General features: G+C 41.1%; 1 protein-coding gene across 3 annotated transcripts in view; it reads left to right on the top strand.

Moving 5' to 3' along the window:
- The window catches only part of wdr19 (WD repeat domain 19), a 140,685-nt gene that overhangs the window by 99,570 nt on the left and 18,336 nt on the right, over positions 1–22,779 (top strand). For 2 of the 3 annotated variants that reach the window (XM_067988659.1, XM_067988668.1), the window contains exons 24-32: positions 6,105–6,188; positions 9,654–9,800; positions 11,568–11,692; positions 12,559–12,668; positions 16,280–16,348; positions 17,793–17,870; positions 19,409–19,505; positions 20,782–20,906; positions 21,586–21,667. In XM_067988659.1, the coding sequence (XP_067844760.1) occupies positions 6,105–6,188; positions 9,654–9,800; positions 11,568–11,692; positions 12,559–12,668; positions 16,280–16,348; positions 17,793–17,870; positions 19,409–19,505; positions 20,782–20,906; positions 21,586–21,667 (917 nt within the window). Of the gene's footprint in view, positions 1–6,104; positions 6,189–9,653; positions 9,801–11,567; positions 11,693–12,558; positions 12,669–16,279; positions 16,349–17,792; positions 17,871–19,408; positions 19,506–20,377; positions 20,750–20,781; positions 20,907–21,585; positions 21,668–22,779 lie in introns of those variants that run through there. The other variant, XM_067988676.1, reaches the window with a different exon arrangement.

The raw sequence follows: 22,779 nt of genomic DNA, 5'->3' as shown, positions 1-22,779 counted from the left end.
ACCATCGCCAAATCCCCCACCATCAACATTGAGCAGAAACTTAACTGGACCAGCCACATAAATACTGTGGCTACAAGAGCAGGTCAGAGGCTGCGTATTCTGCGGTGAGTGACTCACCTCCTGACTCCCCAAAGCCTTTCCACCATCTACAAGGCACAAGACAGGAGTGCGATGGAATACTCTTCACTTGCCTGGATGAGTGCAGCTCCAACAACACTCAAGAAGCTGAACACCATCCAGGACAAAGCAGCCTGATTGATTGGCACCCCATCCACTACCCTAAAAATTCTTTCCCTTCACCACCAGCGCACCGTGGCTGCAATGTGTACCATCTATAGGATGCACTACAACGACTCGCCAAGGCTTCTTCAACAGCACCGCCCGAACCCACGACCTCTACCACCTAGAAGGACAAGGGCAGCAGGCACTTGGAAACAACACCACCTGCACGTTGCCCTCCAAGTCACACACCATCCCGACTTGGAAATATATCGCCGTTCCTTCATCGTCGCTGGGTCAAAATCCTGGAACTCCCTTCCTAACAGTACTGTGGGAGAACCTTCACCACATGGACTGCAGTGGTTCAAGAAGGCGGCTCACCACCACCCTCTCAAGGGCAATTAGGGATGGGCAATAAATGCCAGCGACGCCCACATCCCATGAACGAACAAAAAAAAAAGCCAAATTCTGACACCCCTGCCCCCACACCAGAATTGTCCCAAAATTAATTTAAAATGATTGCGGAGTTTGTAGGTTCTGTACAGTATAATTATTTTATCTCATAAAGTTGTTACCAATAATCATCTCACTTGTGGAAATTAGAAATCACTTATCTGTTTGAAGTATTTGTTGTACTGAGGCTATAATATTCTACTTTTGAATGAGTTGTATTTCTAGGGACCAGGTTAACTAATTATCTTTGTTGTTTACTTTTAAAGATTTTTGTATCTGTGCCCCTAAGTCACTCTGTTCTCTATTCCTTTGAAAGTTTTATCATTTAATGTACATACGACCATTAATAGTCGGAAAATTGTGCGCGGTGCGCATCCGAATTTGCAATATGTGGTGCTGGTGAGTGAAGCTCCCTGCCAGCGTGGACTCGTAAAATTACCCCTCATATTCCACCTATTTCCACTGCCCTTGAACTTCCTGTCATCATCTGAGAAGTCTCCCGCAGTGCAGCAGGAGGTGCAGCGATTCAAATCAATCAATTTTGTCGCGTTTATGACGTCAGAATGACCTGCGTTCCAATTTCCTGTCCCAGCACCGATTGCCGGTCATGTGCTGGCTGCCCACATGAAAGAAAGGGATGCTGGCAAAGAACAAAGAGCTTTTGAGTGCTGTGAGACTTGAGTCAGCAAGAATTCTGAAGTATTGGAACTTCATTTACAGAGAAAATTTAATTGCTTTGTTGTTATGGTTGACTGGAGATAGTGGCCTCAATATTTATGGGGAGGGAGCGGGGAACGCGGTTGTGGTGAGGGGAAATCCCGGGAACGCGGAGGTCATGCTGAATTTAACGTCGGAACCTCGTTATCTTTTTTTTTACTCCAATTCCCACCTGGCAGCCGGCCAGATTGACAGGCTGGTCGGCTGCCGGGCAAGAAAGCCAGCGGCAGAAGGCCGCAGCCAGGGCCCATTGGGAATCGCAGGGCGGGATGGGAGGGCGGTGTGGTCGGACCAGCAATCGGGAGGGAAGAATGGATAGTGGGTGGATGGATCGGCAATCAGGAGAGAGGGAGGGAAAGATCACAGGGAAGAAGCAGTGGGTGAATGGACCGGCAATCAGGAGAAAGAGAGGGAAAGATCACAGGGAAGATGGGGGTTTCAGATTGGAAAGGAGGGAAAGAGCTCAGGGCTGAAGGGGAGGTCGGATCAGAAGGGAGGGAGGGAGAGATCCCAGGGCAGAAGGGGAGCGGTCGGATCGGAAAGTGGCGGGGGGGGGAGGGAGAGATCGCAGGGCAGAAGGGTGGGTCAGACTGGCAATTGGGAAGGAGGGAGGGAGAGATCGTGGAGCAGAAGGGTCAGGATCGTGGGGCGGAAGAGGGGGGCGTTGGGTGGTGGTCGCGGCAGAGGGTTTGCTTGAAGGGCAGGGGGGAGCATTCTTGCTATGCTAAAGCACTCACAAGCGGTGCTATAAAAAGCAATTATCAGCTTGATCCGGCAGCTCCCATCTCCTTTCAGCTGCCAGGTTTCCCAAGCCCTGGGAAGCCATGCCCGCAGAGTTAAATTTATATCAGGATCCCAACTGATTCTGGGGGCCTGATTTAAATATTATAATGATGGGGGGGATTTTAACCCCCCGGGGTGTGCGGGACAGTTTCGGGGGGCAGTTAAATAGTAAAAAATGTGAACTTGCCCGACCCCCAACCCACCATGAACAGGCCTACTTCCGGTTTAACCGGGGCGGGCAAGTAACCTGCTCAGGAGAGGCGGGTCGGTAATTATAATATGTTAATGAGGCTGCATGCTTCAGATTTTTGTAGCCATTTGGATTTAACGGCTGCAGGCTAGGTTTCCCGGGGCTCAGGAATCCCGGCAGCAAAAGAGAAACGAGAACTGCCGGTTCCAGCAGATAAGAGCAGTAATGCAGCACCAGAGAAGAGCACCAACTTAGAGGTACCCAGCCAAACGGATTTATAGACCCCTATGGACATTCCTGGAATTCAGTGAGGAGCAATGGCTCCAAATTTGTAGTCATGATGTGGAGATGCGGTGATGGACTGGGGTGGACAAATGTAAGGAATCTTACAACACCAAATTTGTAGGAAGATCATCAGTGAGTTGTGTTACCTGCTGGGAGAGGACCTGAAACCATGTCCTGGAGTCTGTGCCAGTGAAAATCACCATGGCACTCAGTCTCTCTGCTACTAGAGGGTTTCAGGAGGCCACCCAGAACACAGCTTTCATAAGTCAGTCAGCAGCACGTAGGGGCATCCACCGTGTGATGAATACCTTGTATTTCAGGACAAATCAATACTTTGTGTTCTCCATGGATGCCAGGGAGCAGCAAGCAAATGCCCTTAGCTTCAACTGACTTTCTGGCTAGCTCAGTGAGCAGAGGATGCTTTGAAGGTTCCCTGGCAGCTCGCACAATGCTTTCATCCTCAGATAATCCACCATTCTACCCTTGTTTGAAGAAGGGCAAGGATCGAAGGGCTGGCTGGTAGGGGACCTGAGCTACCCGCTGGTGGTATGATTAATGACGTCACTGCAGGCTCCATCCAGTGATGTGGAGTAGCGATTTAATAAAACTCATGCTACCACTCGAGTGACCGTTGGGAGCAGATTGGCATTCTGAAGACAATTAAGTTGCCTGGATTGTTTTGGTTGTGTCCTGCAATATATTCCAGAGAAGATATCTAGGATCATAATAGCCTGCTGTGTGCCTCACAACCTAGCCATTGATGGGAGCATCCACCTGGAGGAGCAGACAGAGGAGGAGCAGGAGGATATGGCAAATGAGGAAGATTAGGTACAGACAGACCAGAGGGCAGCCACAATGTTCCAAGCCGAAGAATCTAGAGAAATCTTATCCTGGAAGCCGCCTTATGACCCTGTCATCCAGAACAAAGACTTTATTCCATTCCTTCCTCTTCACCTTCCTCTCCAATAAAGACATCCTTGAAAAATGTACACTGCACCCATCCACAACCCCTCTCACCATCACTCAACCGACTACAGAATCCTCACCAGGTGACTTCAGGTGCAGTATTATTCCAATGCACTGCCCACATGTAACGGTAATTTTTACGGGGCCCCAGGAAAAACAATCCTATATTTCTTAATGGCACATAGGAATTACAAGCTAATTATTTAATTTGTACAATAATGACACATGCTGACATTAAAGTTGAGTTCCTCCAATCAGTTCCCAATTTCAGTTATGCTTTAGTGAGAAGGTACAGAGCAACGGGTAGTGACCTCCCAAAAGGCGGGGTGGGGGTGGGAAGAGAGGAGTCCCGAGGCTGCTGTTGCACATCTGCTGGCTGACTGAAGAGCAACAATGAAGCAGATTTATTGTTGTAGGTGTGCAGCTTGATTAGTCCTGTATGGGGAGAAGAAGAGAAAAAAATGAGAGATTTTGTTTACTTAATGGGTTAGTGAGCCTGACAATAACCACAACTTTGTTCTCAAATTATACGGTACCCGTGACAATAAGGACATTTCTGTCTTTACTTCTTAATGTTTTAAAATAGCTAATTACAATACAAAGTCTCCTATAGTACTGTTGCTTATCAAACTTCGTAAAAACTATATTGTAAAAAAAAGTATATACGCCCCTGCGTAAATAAAATTCTAATTTTATTGTTTTTAAATTCTTTTAAATATTGAGCACCTTGCTGTATCATTTGACTTCTATGCACATTTAACTTATAAATAAATCTAACAACTGGTTTTAGTCTGTACACATTGGTCTGCCAGCATAATTTTTTCCACTGTCCAGAAGCAACAGGAGAATCTAGTGGACATCGCACATAATAAGGCAGGATGAGGGGTTAATTGTTAAACCTGGGCATGCTAGCCCATACACTGACCATTATAGCCCATATACTGGAATCCATTATTAAGGAAGTGGTAACAGATTTAGATAATCATAATATGATTAGGCAGAGTCATCATGGTTTTATGAAAGGGAAATCGTGTTTGACAAATTTATTAGAGTTTTTTGAGGCTGCAACTAGCAGGGTAGATAAAAGGGAACCTGTGGATGTATATTTGGATTTTCAAAAGGCATTCGATAAGGTGCCACATAAAAGGTTGTTACACAAGATAAGGGCTCATGGGGTTGGGGGTAATATATTAGCATAGATAAAGGATTGGTTAACGGACAGAAAACAGAGAGTAGGGATAAACGGGTCATTCTCAGGTTGGCAGGCTGTAACTAGTGGGGTGCCCCAAGGATCAGTGTTTGGGCCCCAGTTATTTACAAACTTTATTAATGACTTAGATGAAGGGACCGAGTGTAATGTATACAAGTTTGCTGACGATACAAAGCTAGGTGGAAAAGTAAGCTGTGAGGAGGACACAAAGAGTCTGCAAAGGGATATAGACAGGTTAAGTAAGTGGACAAGAAGATGGCAGATGGAGTATAATGTGGGGAAATGTGAGGTTATTCACTTTGGTGGGAAGAATAGAAAAACAGAATATTTTTTAAATGGTGAGAAACTATTAAGTTTTGGTGTTGAGAGAGATTTGGCTGTCCTCGTACAAGAAACACAAAAAGTTTGCATGCAGGTACAATTAGGAAGACAATAATACAATTGCAAGCAATTAGGAAGACAAATGGTACATTGGCCTTTAGAATCATAGAAATTTATGGCACAGAAGGAGGCCATTCGGCCCATCATGTCTGTGCTGGCCGAAAATAAGCCATCCAGCCTAATCCCACTTTCCAACTCTTGGTCCATAGCCTTGTTGGTTGCGGCACTTCAAGTGCACATCCAAGCAACTTTTAAATGTGATGAAGGTTTCTGCCTCTACCACCCCTCCAGGCAGTGAGTTCCAGACCCCCACCACCCTCTGGGTGAAAAATCTTTTCCTCAGCTCCCTTCTAATCCTTCTACAAATTACTTTGAATCTTTGCCCCCTGGTCATTGATCCCTCTGCTAAGGGATCGGGTGGGAAAGTGGAGTTGAGGTCAAAGATCAGCCATGATCTTATTGAATGGCGGAGCAGGCTCGAGGGACCGTATGGCCTACTCCTACTCCTGCTCCTATTTCTTATGTTCTTATGAATGTATAAGGCCACAGGATTCAGTTCATTGGAGACTCAGTTTGATTATGGAAACCACCTTTGAGCTACGAACACAAAAGTGTTGGGAGAAAGCCCAAAGTTTAACATTACTTCACTTGTGAAATTATAAGCAATTCACACATTTTGTTTACAAAGTAGCCTCTGATTAGAATGCAAAGGTATGTAATGTCAGGTTGGGTGATCAAACATGTGGTAGATATTTTTAAAAATACATTCCAGCATTTGCATAGTGCATTGCATAACTATCGTATTTCGTGCCATATATGCACTCATCTACTGGGAAACTGCTTCTACTGAGAAAACATTTCTGTCAGATACTGATATTTAGATTTTTTTTTTAAATGCAGGGCAAAGGTTGGAGAGCTTCTCCCTCATGTGACATCTCCCAAGATACACCTGCAGTATGCAAAGGCCAAAGAAGCTGATGGCAGGTACAGTCTTGTACAACTGGAATATAATTACCATAGGTAATAGGAACGTATGAACAGGAGTAGGCCACTCATCCCCTGTTCCGCATTCAATCAGATCATAGCTGATCTGTACCTCAATCCCCTTTAACCGCCTTCGATCCATATCCCTTGATACCCTTAGCAAAAATATATTGATCTCAGTCTTGAAAATTTCAATTCACCCAGTATCCACAGCCTTTTAAGAGGGAGAGTTCCAGATTTCTACTACCCTTTGTGTGAAAAAATGCCTCCTGTTTTCACTCCTGAATGGCCTAGCTCTAATTTTAAGATTGTGCCACTTTGTTCTAGATTCCACCACCAGAGGAAATAGTTTCTCTGTATCTACCCTATCGAATTCCTTTATCATTTTAAATACCTCCATTAGATCATCCTTCAATCGTCTAAACTCAAGGAAATACAAGCCTAGTTTATGCAACCTGTCCTTGTAATCTATGATCTGGAGAGCTAATGGGAGATGCTGAAACTCAGTTGTAATTCCTTTTCGTTAGTTACTCAATCCAGTCCCTAATAATGGCTATTTTGCCTATGATTTTGTTCTGAAAAATATCATTTTAACTTTTGGTCTTAATGGAATAAATTTATTCCTCCTTGGAAAATTATTTGATTCAGTTGTAATGAAGAGCAAGGCTATCAAAAAGCTCCCTAATGATTACTCAAGCATGATATGATTTCATTATTGTGAAATTAGATTGCTTTAATTTACAAGTTTAAAGTTATTCCTATTTAAAACAGGTCTATAAATAAATGTCTAAAGTTACAAAACAATCCATAGTTCTCCTCATTGAACATTCTTTTACCTTACTCGACTCTTCAGATCACTAAATGAACAATTTACACCGATCCTTAAGGAGAACTTTATTTTAATCCAAGTACTGAGCACATCACTAATGGTGTTACATTACAGGTACCAGTTTCGCAGACCCAAATTATACTGTGGGCTGTCAATTAAATTTTAATATAAGCAAAGAGTCAGTGGAACAGTCTGCTGTTGTCCAGAATGAAAGAGATTAAAAATGTTATTTAAGAGGTGACCACTTGGGAACTTTTTTTAATATTCAGTTTGTACCCATTTACACTGCATTCAGTGTGAAGCCAAAGCAGTGTGAGTACACCCCCACTTACCTGAATTTGATTTGGGTTATTTCACACTATAGCTATGCCAGACATTTTGTGTCCATACAAACCTGAAAAAGCTTTGCTATTGGCCTTTTCAAAAGCTATTTTCAAAATATTGATTGAGAATCCATGCATTTACATATTCTTTCAGTGATGTTTTTTTCTGTAATCTTCTTTCAAATCTGTTTTAAAGAATAAGCAGTCACATGAGTTCAAAGTCAAAGTGGCCAATGTCGTTTTTGGCAAATGCCTGTTAGTGTTAAAAGAATTCAGGTATTTAAAAATTTTCAATTTTTTGGCCATTATTTTCAATGATGCTGTTTGTTGGCTGGCGCTTCTAGTACCAACACCTTTCTGTCTCTGTGCCCATTTTTTGTTTCACTTGATGTCTTGTATCAATAGCTATTGACTAATATCTCTCCGATTTCAAAATCTATCAATCTAAAGGAACTAAATATTACATTAAGTGGATGATAACCATGATAAATGTCTATGGTATCTGTTCACTGCCTCACATAACTGGGTTTTGAACATTGATTCCCTTCTGTACCCTTGCATTTAAGACCTCCGCCTGAGAGCACAAATCTCTTCACTCTCAGGGTTCATAGCTCAAAGCGTTGGGTCACCTTCTACCTCATCAGGTCTACCCTCAGCCTGCAAATCTTGAAAGATGTTCAGGTCCCTAGGTGTCAACACCAGCAGAACATCAAGGCTTTTCTATGGCAACGCCACCTACAAGGCAAGATGGCATTGCCATAGAAAAGCCTCAGTTCCTCATTCAGAGTTCTTGTAGCTTCTTTAGGCTCCATTATTCCCAGAGTCTGCATTTTCTCTACCTGCTCCACCAGAAATGACTTAGCCGGTAAAAGAGCTATTTGCTTGACAGGAGCACAAAATTGTTCAACAAATTAAATATCAGAGTGGCTAGAGTTTAAACTTTATAACCCAGGAACTCCCTGCACCTAGGGTGGAGCCATTGGTCCAAATCTCCCAAAGACCCAACCTACGTCCTTTGTGGGATTTGTTTCACATGCTTCCCTTTGAACCAACAGTAAAGGAGCCTGTGCTGAAATGCAGAAGTTACCTCGGATATTAGCTCAGATAAGGAAGACCCCTTCGCTTCCTGACCATTAGTTCTGTCAGCTAGACTCAGTGGATAGATGAACCTTCCAACAGAGTTTGCTGCAAATCTGAATTACCAGATCCACTGGGCTGAGTTTGCTCGTCAGCAAATATTCTAGACTGGTGAAGGCAACTCAAGGTATTTTCTGAAGTTAGTCTCTCCCACTGATTGAGGACCAACTTCAGACCACTTCACTGCAGCAGGCTATGGTGGATATCTTTTGCAGCCAACTGGGAAAGAATAACACATCAAGAGGTACCTTCTATATTTTTACTGCTGCATCCTGTGTTTTTGCAGCATAGTTTGATCAAATCATCTGAGAGACCCTTAACTAGTGGATATACCAGCAGCCCAGATCAAAAGTCTTCTTTCATCTCTGACAATTGAGCAGGTTAAACTGCTTCAAGAAAGGGGTGGGTTTTATTTGCCAAACTTCATGGTTGCCAGGAAATTTGTAAGATTTTATTCTGTGCTGGATTTATGGCATTTTAAAAGATACAGTTCAAGATGGTATCACTGCCTCACATCATTCAGAATGATGTGGTCCAAAAACAGCAGCCAAAAGGTCATAAACTTCAGTTTTGTTAGGGCTCCTTGGTTCCTCATTTGATCGAATGCAGCCTTGATGCCAAGGGTAGTCACTCTCACCTCACTTTTGTAATTGAGCTCTTTTGTCCATTTTTGGACCACGGCTGTAATCAAGTCTGGGGCTGAGTGGTCCTGGCGGAGCCCAAACTTAGCATCGGTGAGCAGACTACTGGTAAGTGCCACTTGATAGCACTGTTGCCGATTACTCCATCACTTTGCTAATGATTGAGAGTAGGCTGATCGGACGGTAATTCGCAGGTTGGGTTTTTCCTTTTTTTGTGGATAGGACATACCTGGGTAATTTTCCACATTGTCGGGTAGATGCCAGTGTTATAGCTGTGCTGGAACAGCTTGGCTAGAGGCACGACTAGTTCTGGAGCACAGGTCTTCAGCACTACAGCAGGGATGTTGTCGGGACCTTTGCTGTGTCTAGTGCACTCAACTATTTCTTGATATCACGGGGAGTGAATCGAATTGGCTGGAATTGGTACTAAATGTTTTAACATCCAGTAATCCTTTTTGGATCTGGTTGCCAAAGTTAATGTGTCTTGTTTGGAGAATTTATAATTAAACTGCTTACTTTTGTGACTGCCTTCTAGATATAGGGAAGCTGCAATGGCTTATGAAAATGCCAAAGACTGGGACAATATGATTCGAATTCAGTTGGATCATCTCAGTAATCCAGAAGAAGCTGTCCGTATCATCCGAGAAACCCAGTCAATTGATGGGGCCAAAATGGTAGCCAGGTACACAGGCTGGTTTAGTCAACTATAACTACTTGTACATACACAACTTTAGGATTATTGTGTCCTAATAGATTTCTAAAATAAAACAGTTTTAGTCATGCTCATTAGCCACTGCATATCACAAACAACTAAGTGTCACCTTGTCTCAGTGGAAACAGTCTGGCCTCTGAGTCAGAAAGTCATAGATTCAAGATTTATTGCAAACTTGAGCATCCAATCTAGTGCAGTACTGAGGGATTAGTGCATTGTCAGAAGTGGCATCTTTTATATTAGAGGTTAAATGAGGCCCAGTCTACCTGTTCAGGGGGAGATAAAAGATCTCTCAGCACTATTCAAGTTTTCCAGGTTTCCGGGTCAATATTCTTCCCTCAACCAACTTCATCAAAACAGATTAACTAATTATCTAATTTGTTCTTTGTGATCTTGATGCAAATTGGTTGTCATATTTACCTACAAAAGCAAGTACCTACACTTCAAAAGTAATTATTTTGGGACATCCTGAAAATGTGAATAGAAAGCAAGCTGGCTACAAAACAGAAAACAGAGAGCAGGGGTTAAAGGTAGTTACTCAGACTGGAAAAAGATGGGAAGTGTGTTCCACAAGGATCAGTGCTTGGACCTGTGGAATTGGAAGTACAATTTCAGAATCTGCAGACGACACCAAATTGGGGGTATAGTTAATACTGAGGAGGACTGCAACAAAATACAAGAAGACATTAATAAACTTGCAGAATGGGCGTGTAATTGGCAAATGAATTTCAATATGGATAAATGTGAGGTTGTACATTTTGGTAGGAAGAATATGGAGCCCACATACTCCTTGGAAAATAAAAGTCTAAATGGGGTAGAGGAGCAGAGGGATCTCGGGGTACAGATATAGAAATCACTAAAAGTACGACCCAGGTTAATAAGGCTATTTAAAAAAAAGTAAACAATGGACTGGGGTCCAAGTCTAGAGGGATAGAATTGAAAAGCCGAGAAGTTATATTAAACTTGTATAGCCCACACTTGGAGTACTGCGAACAGTTTTGGTCTCCATATTAGAAAACGGAAATAGAGGCACTGGAAACGGTACAAAAAAGATTTACTGTGATGATACCAGAACTGAGAGGTTATACCTATTAGGAAAGATTGAACAGGCTGGGGCTGTTTTCTCTAGAAAAGAGAAGACTGAGGGGTGCCCTGATAGAGATTATGAAAGATTTTGATAGGGTAGACGTAGAGAAGATGTTTCCACTTGTGGGGGAGACCAGAACTAGGGGCCATAAATATAAGATAGTCGCTAATACATCCAATAAGGAATTCAGAAGAAACTTCTTTACCCAGAGAGTGGTTAGAATGTGGAACTCGCTACCACAAGGAGTAGTTGGGGTGACTAACATAGATGCATTTAAGGGGAAGCTAGATAAACACATGAGGGAGAAAGAAATAGAAGGATACATTGAAGGGGTTAGATGAAGAAGGGTGGGAGGAGGCTCGTGTGCAGCATAAATATCAGCATGGGCCTGTTGGGCCGAATGGCCTGTTTCTATTCTGTACATTCTATGTAATTATGTAAATACTAGTTCATTTTTCTTTCTAACTGCAATTACATTTGATAATCAGTTATATGCTGTGCTAAAATCAACACTTCATAACTTTTAAACATTGACCCTACATTAACAAAACCTTAAGGCTTCCTTAAAGTTAAAATGCTGTTGTTTATAAATTACTGTTACAATATAAATGATGTACTGGTTCTTGTGAAGAGGATGTTTTTCTTTTTAGATTCTTCCTGCATCTCAGTGACTATGGCTCTGCCATCCAATTCCTGGTGATGTCTAAGTGTAATGATGAAGCCTTTCAGCTCGCACAGCAACATAATCAAATGGAAGTCTACGCTGACATCATTGGTAAGCCCACATTTAAGAGAGGAGGAGCTGGGTTGGAAACAAACACATACAGCTCACATAGAGTTTGCATTTGCAGCAGTTTTCAGCAAAATTCTCACCCTAACCTTTCCCTTTAGGTAATTTGGTGTAGTGGCCAAAGAAATTGGGAGACGATATTGAATCAGAATTGCATGGAACAATGCAAAAAACACTGAGGCTGTATTTTGTCCTTAATGGTTGTACAAATTTTTATTTCAAAATAAATGAAGGACGCAAATAAGAGTACAAGTAAACCTAATTGTACTAAGGCACACATTTAAAGCCCATTGTCCAACTGAAGCAAAATAATACTTCAGCCATACCATTTGTGATTTTGCCTACCTCTCTAGGTTGCACCTGTTTTCTTTGTTTCTTCCATCCTTTTTCTCCCAATTTCCTCACCAACCAGCAGCACGTGCTCTCTGATACATCATCCAAGTGGCCATTCTTTTGTGCGCCAATGGAGTGAGTGGCAGCTGCTGAGTTGATTCCACCCTCGCCTGACGTTCACACGTGCACTTTCAGCAGGGATTGTTGGATTGCTGGGTAACGATTAGCAGCAGGAACCCTGGCCAATTTTCTCCTCCATACTACAGAGATGCTGAGGCCATTTTCAGTGCCTTTATCCTCACCTTAGCTGAAGGTCATCTAACTCAGCATTGACTGAAGATTGAACCTGGGACTAATTTGATCTACATTTCTCAGCTATTCACCACTTCAGCCAACTGAGACATTAGAGGAAATCTCAGTTGTTTTCTATTTCCTCGGATGAATGAAAGTTTTGTATTAAAAGTATTGTTAGTTTAGATTAGATTCTTGTATGTAAGGTTACACATGCTCCTCTGCAGGTTCTGATGCCAATAATGAAGACTATCAGAGTATCGCGTTGTACTTTGAAGGCGAAAAGAAACATTTCCTGGCTGGAAAATTCTTCATGCTTTGTGGCCAATACACCCGAGTAAGTACATGAAGGTTTACATCGCTTTCCCTTCCAACGTCAGCAGATTTGGGACGGTTGCAACAAGTAGGCAAGAGATAAGTTTACTATAATTCTAAATGGGTTTTGAACCGTGTTTCAGGGAACACCAGAGATTTTGTCTCAGTTTTTACACAGAAAGGTGAAAGTGGAACTGTAGGAGAACCTGAGAAGCATGTGAAAAAACCACTAGAGAGCTGACGCAGAGGTGTCAGTGGTCACAGTGGAAAAGCGTACTATATTGAAAAAGTTAATTGGATTTAAAGTTGAAAAGTAACCCAGAATACTGGGATGAGATAACGAAGGCACTAAGCACAATTCCTCAAAAATCTATGCTAAAGGACTGGAGGAAGACAAATGTTACACCTCTGTTTAAGACCACAGAAAATAAATAAGCCAGGAAATTGCAGACCAGTTAGTCATACCCAGTCCAAGCTCTGAGAGTCCAAATACAGGATGAAGTTAATGAATACCTAGAAAGGCATGGGTTAATGAGGGATAATCAGCATGGATTTGTAAAGGGATTTGTAAATTTGTGTTTGACTAATCATAGAATCATAGCAAGGTTACAGCACGGAAGGAGGCCATTTGGCCCATCAAGTCCGCGCCAGCTCTGTGCAAGAGCAATCCAGCTAGTCCCATTCCCCTGCCCTTTCCCCGTAGCCCTGCAAATTTTTTTCCTTTCAAGTATTTATCCAGTTCTCTTTTGAAGGCCATGATTGAATCTGCCTTCACCACCCCCTCGGGCAGTGCATTCCAGATTCTAACCACTCGCTGCGTGTAAAAAAAAAAAAGTTTTTCCTCATGTCACCTTTAGTTCTTTTGCCAATTACCTTAAATCTATGTCCTCTGGTTCTTGTCCCTTTCACCAATGAGAACAGTTTCTCTCTATCTACTCTGTCAAGACCCTTCATGATTTTAAATACCTCTATCAAATCTCCTCGCAACCGTCTTTGTTCCAAGGAGAACAACCCCAGCTTCTCCAGTCTATCCACGTATCTAAAGTCCCTCATCCCTGGAATCATTCTAGTAAATCTCTTCTGCACTCTCTTTAAGGCCTTCACATTTTTCCTAAAGTGCGGTGCCCAGAACGGGACACAATGCTCCAGTTGTGGCCGAACCAGTGTTTTATAAAGATTTGAATTTATAACTTGGTAGATATTTTCCATATATATAAAGAACACATACATATGTAAATATATTAAAAATATGGATTTTATAGATGGTGCTACATAAGAGATTTCTTACATAAATTAAGGAAATGTAAGCACCTGGATAGAGAGATAGCTGTGGCCCCAAAGAATAGGGGTAAATGGATGTTTTCAGATTGCTGGGATGTGGGCAGTGGTGTACTGCAGCGATCTGTGCTGGGACTTTTTTATCTATATAAATGATATGGCACAATAGGAATGATATTGAAATTTGTTTATACAGTCCCTACCACTTAAAACATCCACGTTTAAAAGGGGCAGTCACTTATGTCGGCGACAAAGTGATAATCATTATCCATTTGCATTAATGTCAATTTCAAAGTTGCCGGTTATAGCGTTTTAAGTGTTCCATTTATTTCGAGCAGAAAGAACTGTGTTTACTCACTAGTTCGCACCTCGTTGCATAGTAAATAGCATCTCATTAAGGTACACTGAATGTAATAAAAGATCCTTATTGTTCAGGCAGTCTTCACTTCCCTTAGGCTATGACAACTTTGATGCGTGAGAAACATTATACAGTTTGCAGTCAGTTGCGCTTAAACAATGTTCAATGCATTTCATTCACTTTACATTGAAACTATAAAACAGCTAGTTACTTTGCAGCTTATTGTGGGGATATTATTGCAGTAATTCAGCAGTTATAATTTTAATTATACCAGAGATAAAAATACATTTGATGTCTTTTCTTTTCAAACAGCCATCTAAACAGAAACTTTGTTATGACAAGAATAGCAACATCTACAAAGTCTTAAAACTGGACCAAGAGTAAGGCAGATTGCAAACCCATTTAATTAACAACTTAAAAGAACAGCTGCATTGACATAGCAGCCCATCAGATCAAAAAGTCAAGACGCTTCACACACAATGAAATTAACGCGCAAGTAACGCTGCCACATTATACTGGCCATCGCGTATAGCGGGCAAATCGCGTTCGCACGAATGCGCCCACTATAAGCGGTGGAGACTGTACCACATTAGGGGGCAAGGCAAACTGTGTGCAAGATTGAGGAGGACATAGACAGTCTAGTGAAGTGGATAGGTAGGTAGCGGATGCAGTTCAATTCAGAGAAATGTAAAGTTCTGAATGAAGAAATGTAAATGTAAAAATGTAATGTACATTTGGGGAAAAGGACAGTGAAAGGAAATATTCCTTAAACAGATAAGACGTTCAATAAATATTCCAGTGATTGTCCTCAGTCTATGTTAGCAATTTATCAGCCAGTGAAAACAATCTTTCACTGCTTACTCTCTCGAAACCTTTCATAATTTTGAAAATCTCTATTAGTTCCCCCATAACCTCCTCTGTCTCTACCCACTGTCTATGTCCCTGAGCCCATCCAAATTGCAGGTTAAAGCTAGTCTACATATTCTGCACCATTTCAGCACAACTGGAATGGTGTCCATCCCATGAGAGGGAGGAAGAATTTCATTGTGGCACCTTGTCGCAGCGTACCAGGGTTGAGCCAGTTGAAATGATTAGAAGTAGGACTGAAAGAATTCAAATTTTCCATTTCAGCAGCAATCAAGAAAGTAGGCTTTCAGCGTCAGTAAAAATACAGTGGACCTAAAATTCCTGGGTGTCCACTCTGCTGGTGCAAGTGCTACGGAGTGGAATCTCTGCCTGCCCTAGCCCCAGTCCAGAGATCCAAATCCTGGGAACGGGGTCATCTGCGTGGCTGGGGTAGGCTGCCCACATTTGCAAGGGTACATCAGCAGCGTCCAACCCAAACTGCCAGTGTAATATCAGAGTTGCGTCATGCCATTCTGATGGTATACAGGAGGCCCGTAAAAATCCCTCCTCTTTGGTTCTTCTGCTCCCAATGGAGCAAGTTGGCCTTTGGGAAGGTAATCGATATCCTCGGAGATCAATTACCTTTCCTTAGTAAGGGTTTGGGGTCTTTTTGTAGGCCTCAGTTGATGTGAGTTCCATTGAGGCCTATAGAGGGCATGAAGGGCAGAATTCCTGAGATGGCCTGGAAAGTCCCCCAGACGCGCCTTCTTGATGTTGGGGAACATCCGCCTGTGCCTTGCTTGGAAAACAAGGGGCAGAATCCTGACGGATCTTGGTTATGCTTCATTTTCCAGTCCCCGATTCGTAGAGCTGCTGGGATTCCGCCTTAGCCCCAGTCGAAATTTCAGAGCCAATGGGTGTATTTCAACAGGAATTTAATTTATTAGGTAAATTATCATTTAAATATCGTCACATGTGTGACTTTGGAATCTGTTATTGTAATATCTGTAGAATTCTAATTTACATTAGTTGTTATTTTTTAGATTTACTTAGTTTAACCCATATACCACAACCGAATACTTCTAACTCAAATATTGATATTCGTTTTAAAGGAATGTGCACTACTGACTTTATTCTATTTTTTTCAACAGGCTTTGAAACACTTCTTGAAATGTCCAGTATCTGAAGATGGTCAAGCCATTGAGATGGCCATTGAAGCGGTAAGAGCACTGTAATGGCCTGTTGTAGCTAGAGATGAAGCAAAGGCTATTCTTTAGCTTTCTACAGAACAGCAATCCTTTGGAGCTGTCGCAACTATTTTAGAACTAAATGGGGAGAGTTTAATTTTCAGCATTGAAGGAAGAATCCACAAAGAAATCCATAACTTCTCTACAACAGTATTGTTAGCATTAACCAACAATTACAGGGTTAATAAAGCTTTCAGTAATTAGTAGTAACGGGGTTGTGCCCACCTACCAGAAGAAGCCAGAATACCAGAGACCTGATACTGATAAATACATAATAAACCAGTTTTGTTACTGGGTGGTAAGTTCATTCATCTTCCCTCCATCCACCACTGCTTGGGAAGTGGAGTGGCTCCCTCAGGAGAAATAAAACTCTGAGAAACTCCACAGATGGACTGCCCTCTCATCTTAATAGGGAGGGATCTTAACTGTGAATGGGAGTGGGACAGATTGAATTTCAAGCCCAGCTATGTGGACCACGACCTTCCAGAACGTGGTTACCTTGCAATTTAAGGGCTGAGACTTCCTTCTTGGTAACTTGTAATTGTTTGAGGCACGTTTGTTGCCTCTTTCCTGCTGTTAGGAAATTTGAGATGTTTGTTGGAATTGCTGTGTCAAGGTTCTGAAAGGCAGTATCTGGAATATACAGAATACATGGAAGGGCATGTTTATCCTTATTGAATTTGCTGTTTCCAGTTGTGACATGGACAGACTTTCCATTTGATTACATCTTTGTCAGAGGATAGCAAGAACTTCTTTTGTATAAGATTGTGCTAAGAACAACACCACATTGTAAAATGTGTATGAAAATTCCCCATATGTTTAGTTTAAAGCAGAACTCTGTTGTAGAGATGTGGCCTAAATTTCTGCTGTAGCTGGAGGAAGAACAGCATCCATACTTTGAATTGACAAGAACTTTTTGAATGCTATGGTTATGCCTAGTTATACGCAAGCTGTTCTGACCATACAAAAGGGTAACACTATTTTCTGTGTTATGCTTAGGGGTCTCCTTTATGGCTCTGGAATAGTTGAGCGCTTTTGCCAAAAAGGAAAAATTTTAGGGGAATAAAAGGGGACAATGTGAGCTGCCATATTGCAGCAAAAGTCAGAGGAGCTGAGGCAATGTATTCTGCTGATCTATTCCCTACTCCTCATGCAAACGGTCAGCAGTGTTTTCCTGAGAGTGTGGTGAGAGAGTTTTATTCTCCAGTATTTTTCTTCATTTTTCTCCCTACAATAACTGAATGGAAACAGTTATAAAGCCAAACTGAGCCAAAGCTGCATTTGTATGGTGTGGGAAGGGACAGGTATTTAACCTCAATGTTACTGCAACTTAAGGGAGCATCAATTAGTTATTCATCCTATTAGAAGATTGTGCTTGCCTCTGCTATTTTTTAAGTTTTGTTTTTACTTTTGTAAGGTTGGACAAGCCAAGGATGAAATTCTAACTAATCAGCTCATAGATTATCTAATGGGTGAGGGTGACGGAATGCCCAAGGTAACTCTGTGATCCAGAATTATATGTGCTAGATATTTTCTTTATTTTGCACGGTACATTATATACCTAATATGTATTGATTAATGTATTTTTTAATAAGGTTACAAATGTTAAAGTTAAGTAATTTGCTTCAGTTACATGATTCTGCTTCTATATTGTATCCACTAAGTAGATGCAGTGCCAATTTCATTGAATATATTTTTATATATTATCTTTAAAAAGATTTCTGCCACGTATGGTTCATTTTGAGTTTAGTTACCTGATTGGAATAGTAATCTGCGTTTTAAATTTTTTAAAAATGTGAAATACCTGGACCATTAATTCTTTTATGTTTGACAGCTCCCATGTTTCAAATTGTAATATGTTTGTTTGCAATGTTTAGTCTCTTGGGAGGAAAAATTGTGGGCAAAAAAATGGCTAATCTTTGACAGTCTTACCTCCCTGGTGCTTAAATTATACAGTGCTTACAACAACACCACACTGTAAAACGTGTATGAAAATTCCCCATATGTTTAGTTTAAAGCGGAACTCTGTTGTAGAGATATGGCCCTAAATTTCTGCTGTAGCTGGAGGAAGAACAGCATCCATACTTTGAATTGACAAGAACTTTTTTCTTGTTTTGTTTTCGGGATGTGGGCAACACTGACAAGACTGCATTTACCACCCACCTCTAATTGCCCTGAGAAGGTGGGGTAGACCTTCTCCATGTTGTGATGATACTACCATCATGGTGTTAGGTAGGTAGGGAATTGCAGGATTTTGACCCATTAATGATGAAGCAATGGCGATTAGTGTCTTAAGTCAGGATGGCATGTGAATTGGAGAGAAACTTGGAGATGATGGTGTTCACGTGAGATTGCTGCTCTTGACCTTCTCGGTGGTGGAGGTCATGGGGCTGGAAGGTGCTGTCAAATAAGGGATTGACCTATTTAACTTAAATTAGACAAAACAGACAAGAAAAAAAAACATTTTAAATGATCTCTTATTTGAATTGAGAATTTTATGCCCAGATGTCTTTAGCCTGTATACAGTGGTGTTCTCTCAACAGAGGCAGGAGCTGAAATAACTTGTTTTTCTTCATGAAATTTGACGAGTTATTTTCAAAAGCCATTTGAAAACTGGGAATTCTAGTACAGCTTTTTAATGATCAGAACAGAAAGCAAAATTAAGTATTTTGCAAATTCTGGATTGTTTTTAGCAGGTTTTATTTTTGTGAATTTTCCCAAGGAATAGTGTGCACTAACAGAATTCCTGTATTTCTTCCATCAGTTAGTCTATTTCAAAAATGTTGACCTTTAGCTTTGGGAGCAGGGATGGCCAGATATTGATTTCCAACTAATTGCTCTTGTAGAATTTTTGTTGAATTCTGGTTTAATGAGAGAAGTTCAAGCATCAGACTGGCGTACTGAAAAGGTTTCTAAATGAATTTTGTACATAGTTATTAATTGCTAAATGCCTGAAATACACAAAAATTAGCATTTAAAAAGCAATACAGTGCTTTTTTTTCTCTCTTCTCCCTTCCAACCATGCCAATATAGGATGCAAAGTACCTTTTCCGATTGTACATGGCATTGAAGCAATATCGCGAGGCAGCCAGGACAGCCATAATCATCGCCAGAGAAGAACAATCTGCAGGTATGATCATTTATGCAAGAAATGATTACTATATGGAAAGCCGTGTTTTTTCTTTGAGAGCAAACACTTTATAGGATACCTTTTACAAAAGTACTGCTCTAAAAATGATATTCCATTGTTACTGCAGCTAATACATTTACTGTCATCCTGGAATAACCCCATCAAGGTTAAGCTATTCATTGGCAAAGTTCTTAAGACTATTAACTGTACTGACACAAACACAGTGTTATAATTCAGGCTTCTCCAGATACTTTCTCCTGTTCCAAACACGCTTCCTATGAACTGAAGTATGACCTAGTACACAAAATAATCCTGATGTGGAGATGCCGGTGATGGACTGGGGTTGACAATTGTAAACAATTTTACAACACCAAGTTATAGTCCAGCAATTTTATTTTAAATTCACAAGCTTTCGGAGATTTTCTCCTTCCTCATTTGCCTGAGGAAGGAGAAAATCTCCGAAAGCTTGTGAATTTAAAATAAAATTGCTGGACTATAACTTGGTGTTGTAAAATTGTTTACAAAATAATCCATGATGGTGTGCTTGGGGCAAACAATAGACTTGTTTATTGTCTCTAACTTTCTGCTGTGCCCCCACGCACGTTGGGATTATTCCAGAATGAATGAATAAGTGTGTTAGCTGCACAGTGGAATACCATTTTTAGAGAACTGCTCTTGTAAGAGATATTAATGTCCAAAGACAATTAATATGTTGTGTAATAGACTAAATTAGCAAACAGGTTTATTGACATATAATCATATACAATGAGTTGTTGAAGTCAGTCCAAATAACATAGCAGCTTTGAATCAGTTTATGAAAAGGTTAAACAGGCAAACCCAACAGTTGATTCCTTTGGTTGGCTTCCTTGCAGATCCTTCTAAGAAAAGATGGAGAAATGCTTCGCAGAATGGGACTAGTTGCCTGCTCCCTACTGGTTAAAGTCTTTTAGGAATTATGTTGGAAGTCCTACCTTATTTCAGATTTCAAGCACTTGCAGCTTTTTTTTAAAAAAAATCTCGCCTATTGAAAATTGGTCTGCAATCAGATTGCCAGCGATCAATTTTAGAAGCTCAGTTCTCCTTATATAGATCCAATAACTCTAAATCCCCAGAGTACTCCATGCCATTTAAACACCACGTCTGTCATAGACTAATAACCTAACAAGATATTGCTACTCTAAATGCCAAAGAGTAAACTGCAAAATTCAATGCGTGTGGCAGTTACTGTAGGTATGAGAACATAATGAGCATTACTGTATCATTTGCTTTGATTCAGGAAACTACAGGAATGCGCACGATGTGCTATTTAGTATGTACACAGAGCTCAAAGCACAGAAAATCAAAATCCCCTCAGAAATGGTAACAAACCTAATGATTCTGCACAGCTACATTCTGGTAAAGGTAGGAAACTAAAACCACTCCTGTATACTATTAGCATAGAGGCATTCATGCCTGGTGAGCATGGTACTGCATGTTTCCTGGACATTGGTAGTTTGAAAATATTCATGTGGCTTAACAGTCAACTCTTATCTGGAGCATTCTAATGTGCTTCATGCATGTATATCACTTTCTGGATATAAAGGGCTTTTATAAACTATCAATGGAAATATGCTGCCCAATTGTAGGATGGTAGTTCCCCCACTGCACTACGTGTGCAAATAGAATATTCCTGTTTGATCATGCCTTCAAAATATACCACACACCAAAAGTCAATGGAAATGAAAATCAGGAGGGAGGCATAATTGGCGGCTGATCCAATATCGCTTGTTTGACCAAAGTCAAAATTTTCTCCAGTGAGTCCTTCATCTAAATTGGGGTGGTGTTTCCTCAAAGAGAGGGAAGGAAAATTCCTGCACAAATCAACCCTCTTGTACACCTCTTGGTGGCCAAGACTTGAAGAGGTTAGTTAGACATTGATTTGAATTATTGAAGCGGGTTTATAAGAAAAATGGTCTACAGCATTGAAGGTGGCTGTTCCAATTCAGGGAAAACATGAGTAGAATTAAACTTTCAGCATGGATTATTTAGCGATGGTTGTTTCTATTCTTTTATTAACTGAAGATTTCTTTTGTCTTTCTAGACTCACGTGAAGCGTGGAGACCACATGAAAGGAGCAAGGATGCTCATCCGAGTTGCAAACAACATCAGCAAATTTCCGTCTCGTAAGTATCTAGTGTGAATTTTGTGATTGCAAAAGGATGATCAAGTGTCAAGATTTATACTTCTTCACAAAAATCCAGTCCTACTTCATTACTACAAACAGATGATATTTTACTGAGGGTAGAATAAACTGCATAAAGTAATTTTCAGTAACAGGTACATAAGAATATAAGAAATAGGAGCAGGAGTAGGCCATACGGCCCCTAGAGACTGCTCCGCCATTCAGTCAGATCATGGCTGATCTTCGACCTCAACTCCATTTTCCTGCCCGATTCCCATATCCCTTGATTCCCCTAGAGTCTAAAAATCTATCTATCTCAGCCTTGAACACACTCAACGACTGAGCATCCACAGCACTCCTGGGGTAGAGAATTCCAAAGATTCATAACCCTCTGAATGAAGAAATTCCTCCTCATCTCAGTCTTAAATGGCCGACCCCTTATCCTACGACTATGCCCTCTAGTTCTAGACTCTCCAGCCAGGAGAAACAACCGATCACCATCTACCCTCTCAAGCCCCCTCAGAATCTTGTATGTTTCAATGAGATCACCTCTCATTCTTCTAAACTCCAGAGAGTATAGGCCCATTCTACTCAATCTCTCCTCATAGGGCAACCCTCTCATCCCAGGAATCAATCTAGTGAACCTCCATTGCACCCCCTCTAAGGCGAGTATATCCTTCCTTAAATAAGGAGACCAAAACTGTATGCAGTGCTCCAGGTGAGGTCTCATCAAAGCCCTGTACAATTGTAGTAAGACTTCCTTACTCTTGTGCTCCAACCCCCTTGCTATAAAGGCCAACATGCCATTAGCTTTCCTAATTGCCTGCTGTACCTGCATGCATTTTTGTGTTTCTTGCACCAGGACACCCATGTCTCTCTGGACACCAACATTTAATAGTTTCTCACTATTTAAAAAATATTCTGTTTTTCTATTCTTCCTATCAAAGTGAATAATCTCACACTTCCCCACATTATACTCCATCTGCCACCTTCTTGCCCACTCACTTAACCTATCTATATTCCTTTGCAGACTCTTTGTGTCCTCCTCACTGCTTACTTTCCCACCTAGCTTTGTATCGTCAGCAAACTTGGATACATTACACTCAGTCCCTT

The sequence above is a fragment of the Heptranchias perlo genome, chromosome 1 (assembly GCF_035084215.1).
Source record: "Heptranchias perlo isolate sHepPer1 chromosome 1, sHepPer1.hap1, whole genome shotgun sequence".
NCBI lineage: Eukaryota > Metazoa > Chordata > Chondrichthyes > Hexanchiformes > Hexanchidae > Heptranchias > Heptranchias perlo.
The sequence above is the reverse complement of the archived record's forward strand: the minus strand, read 5'-3'. Positions and strand labels throughout refer to the sequence as shown.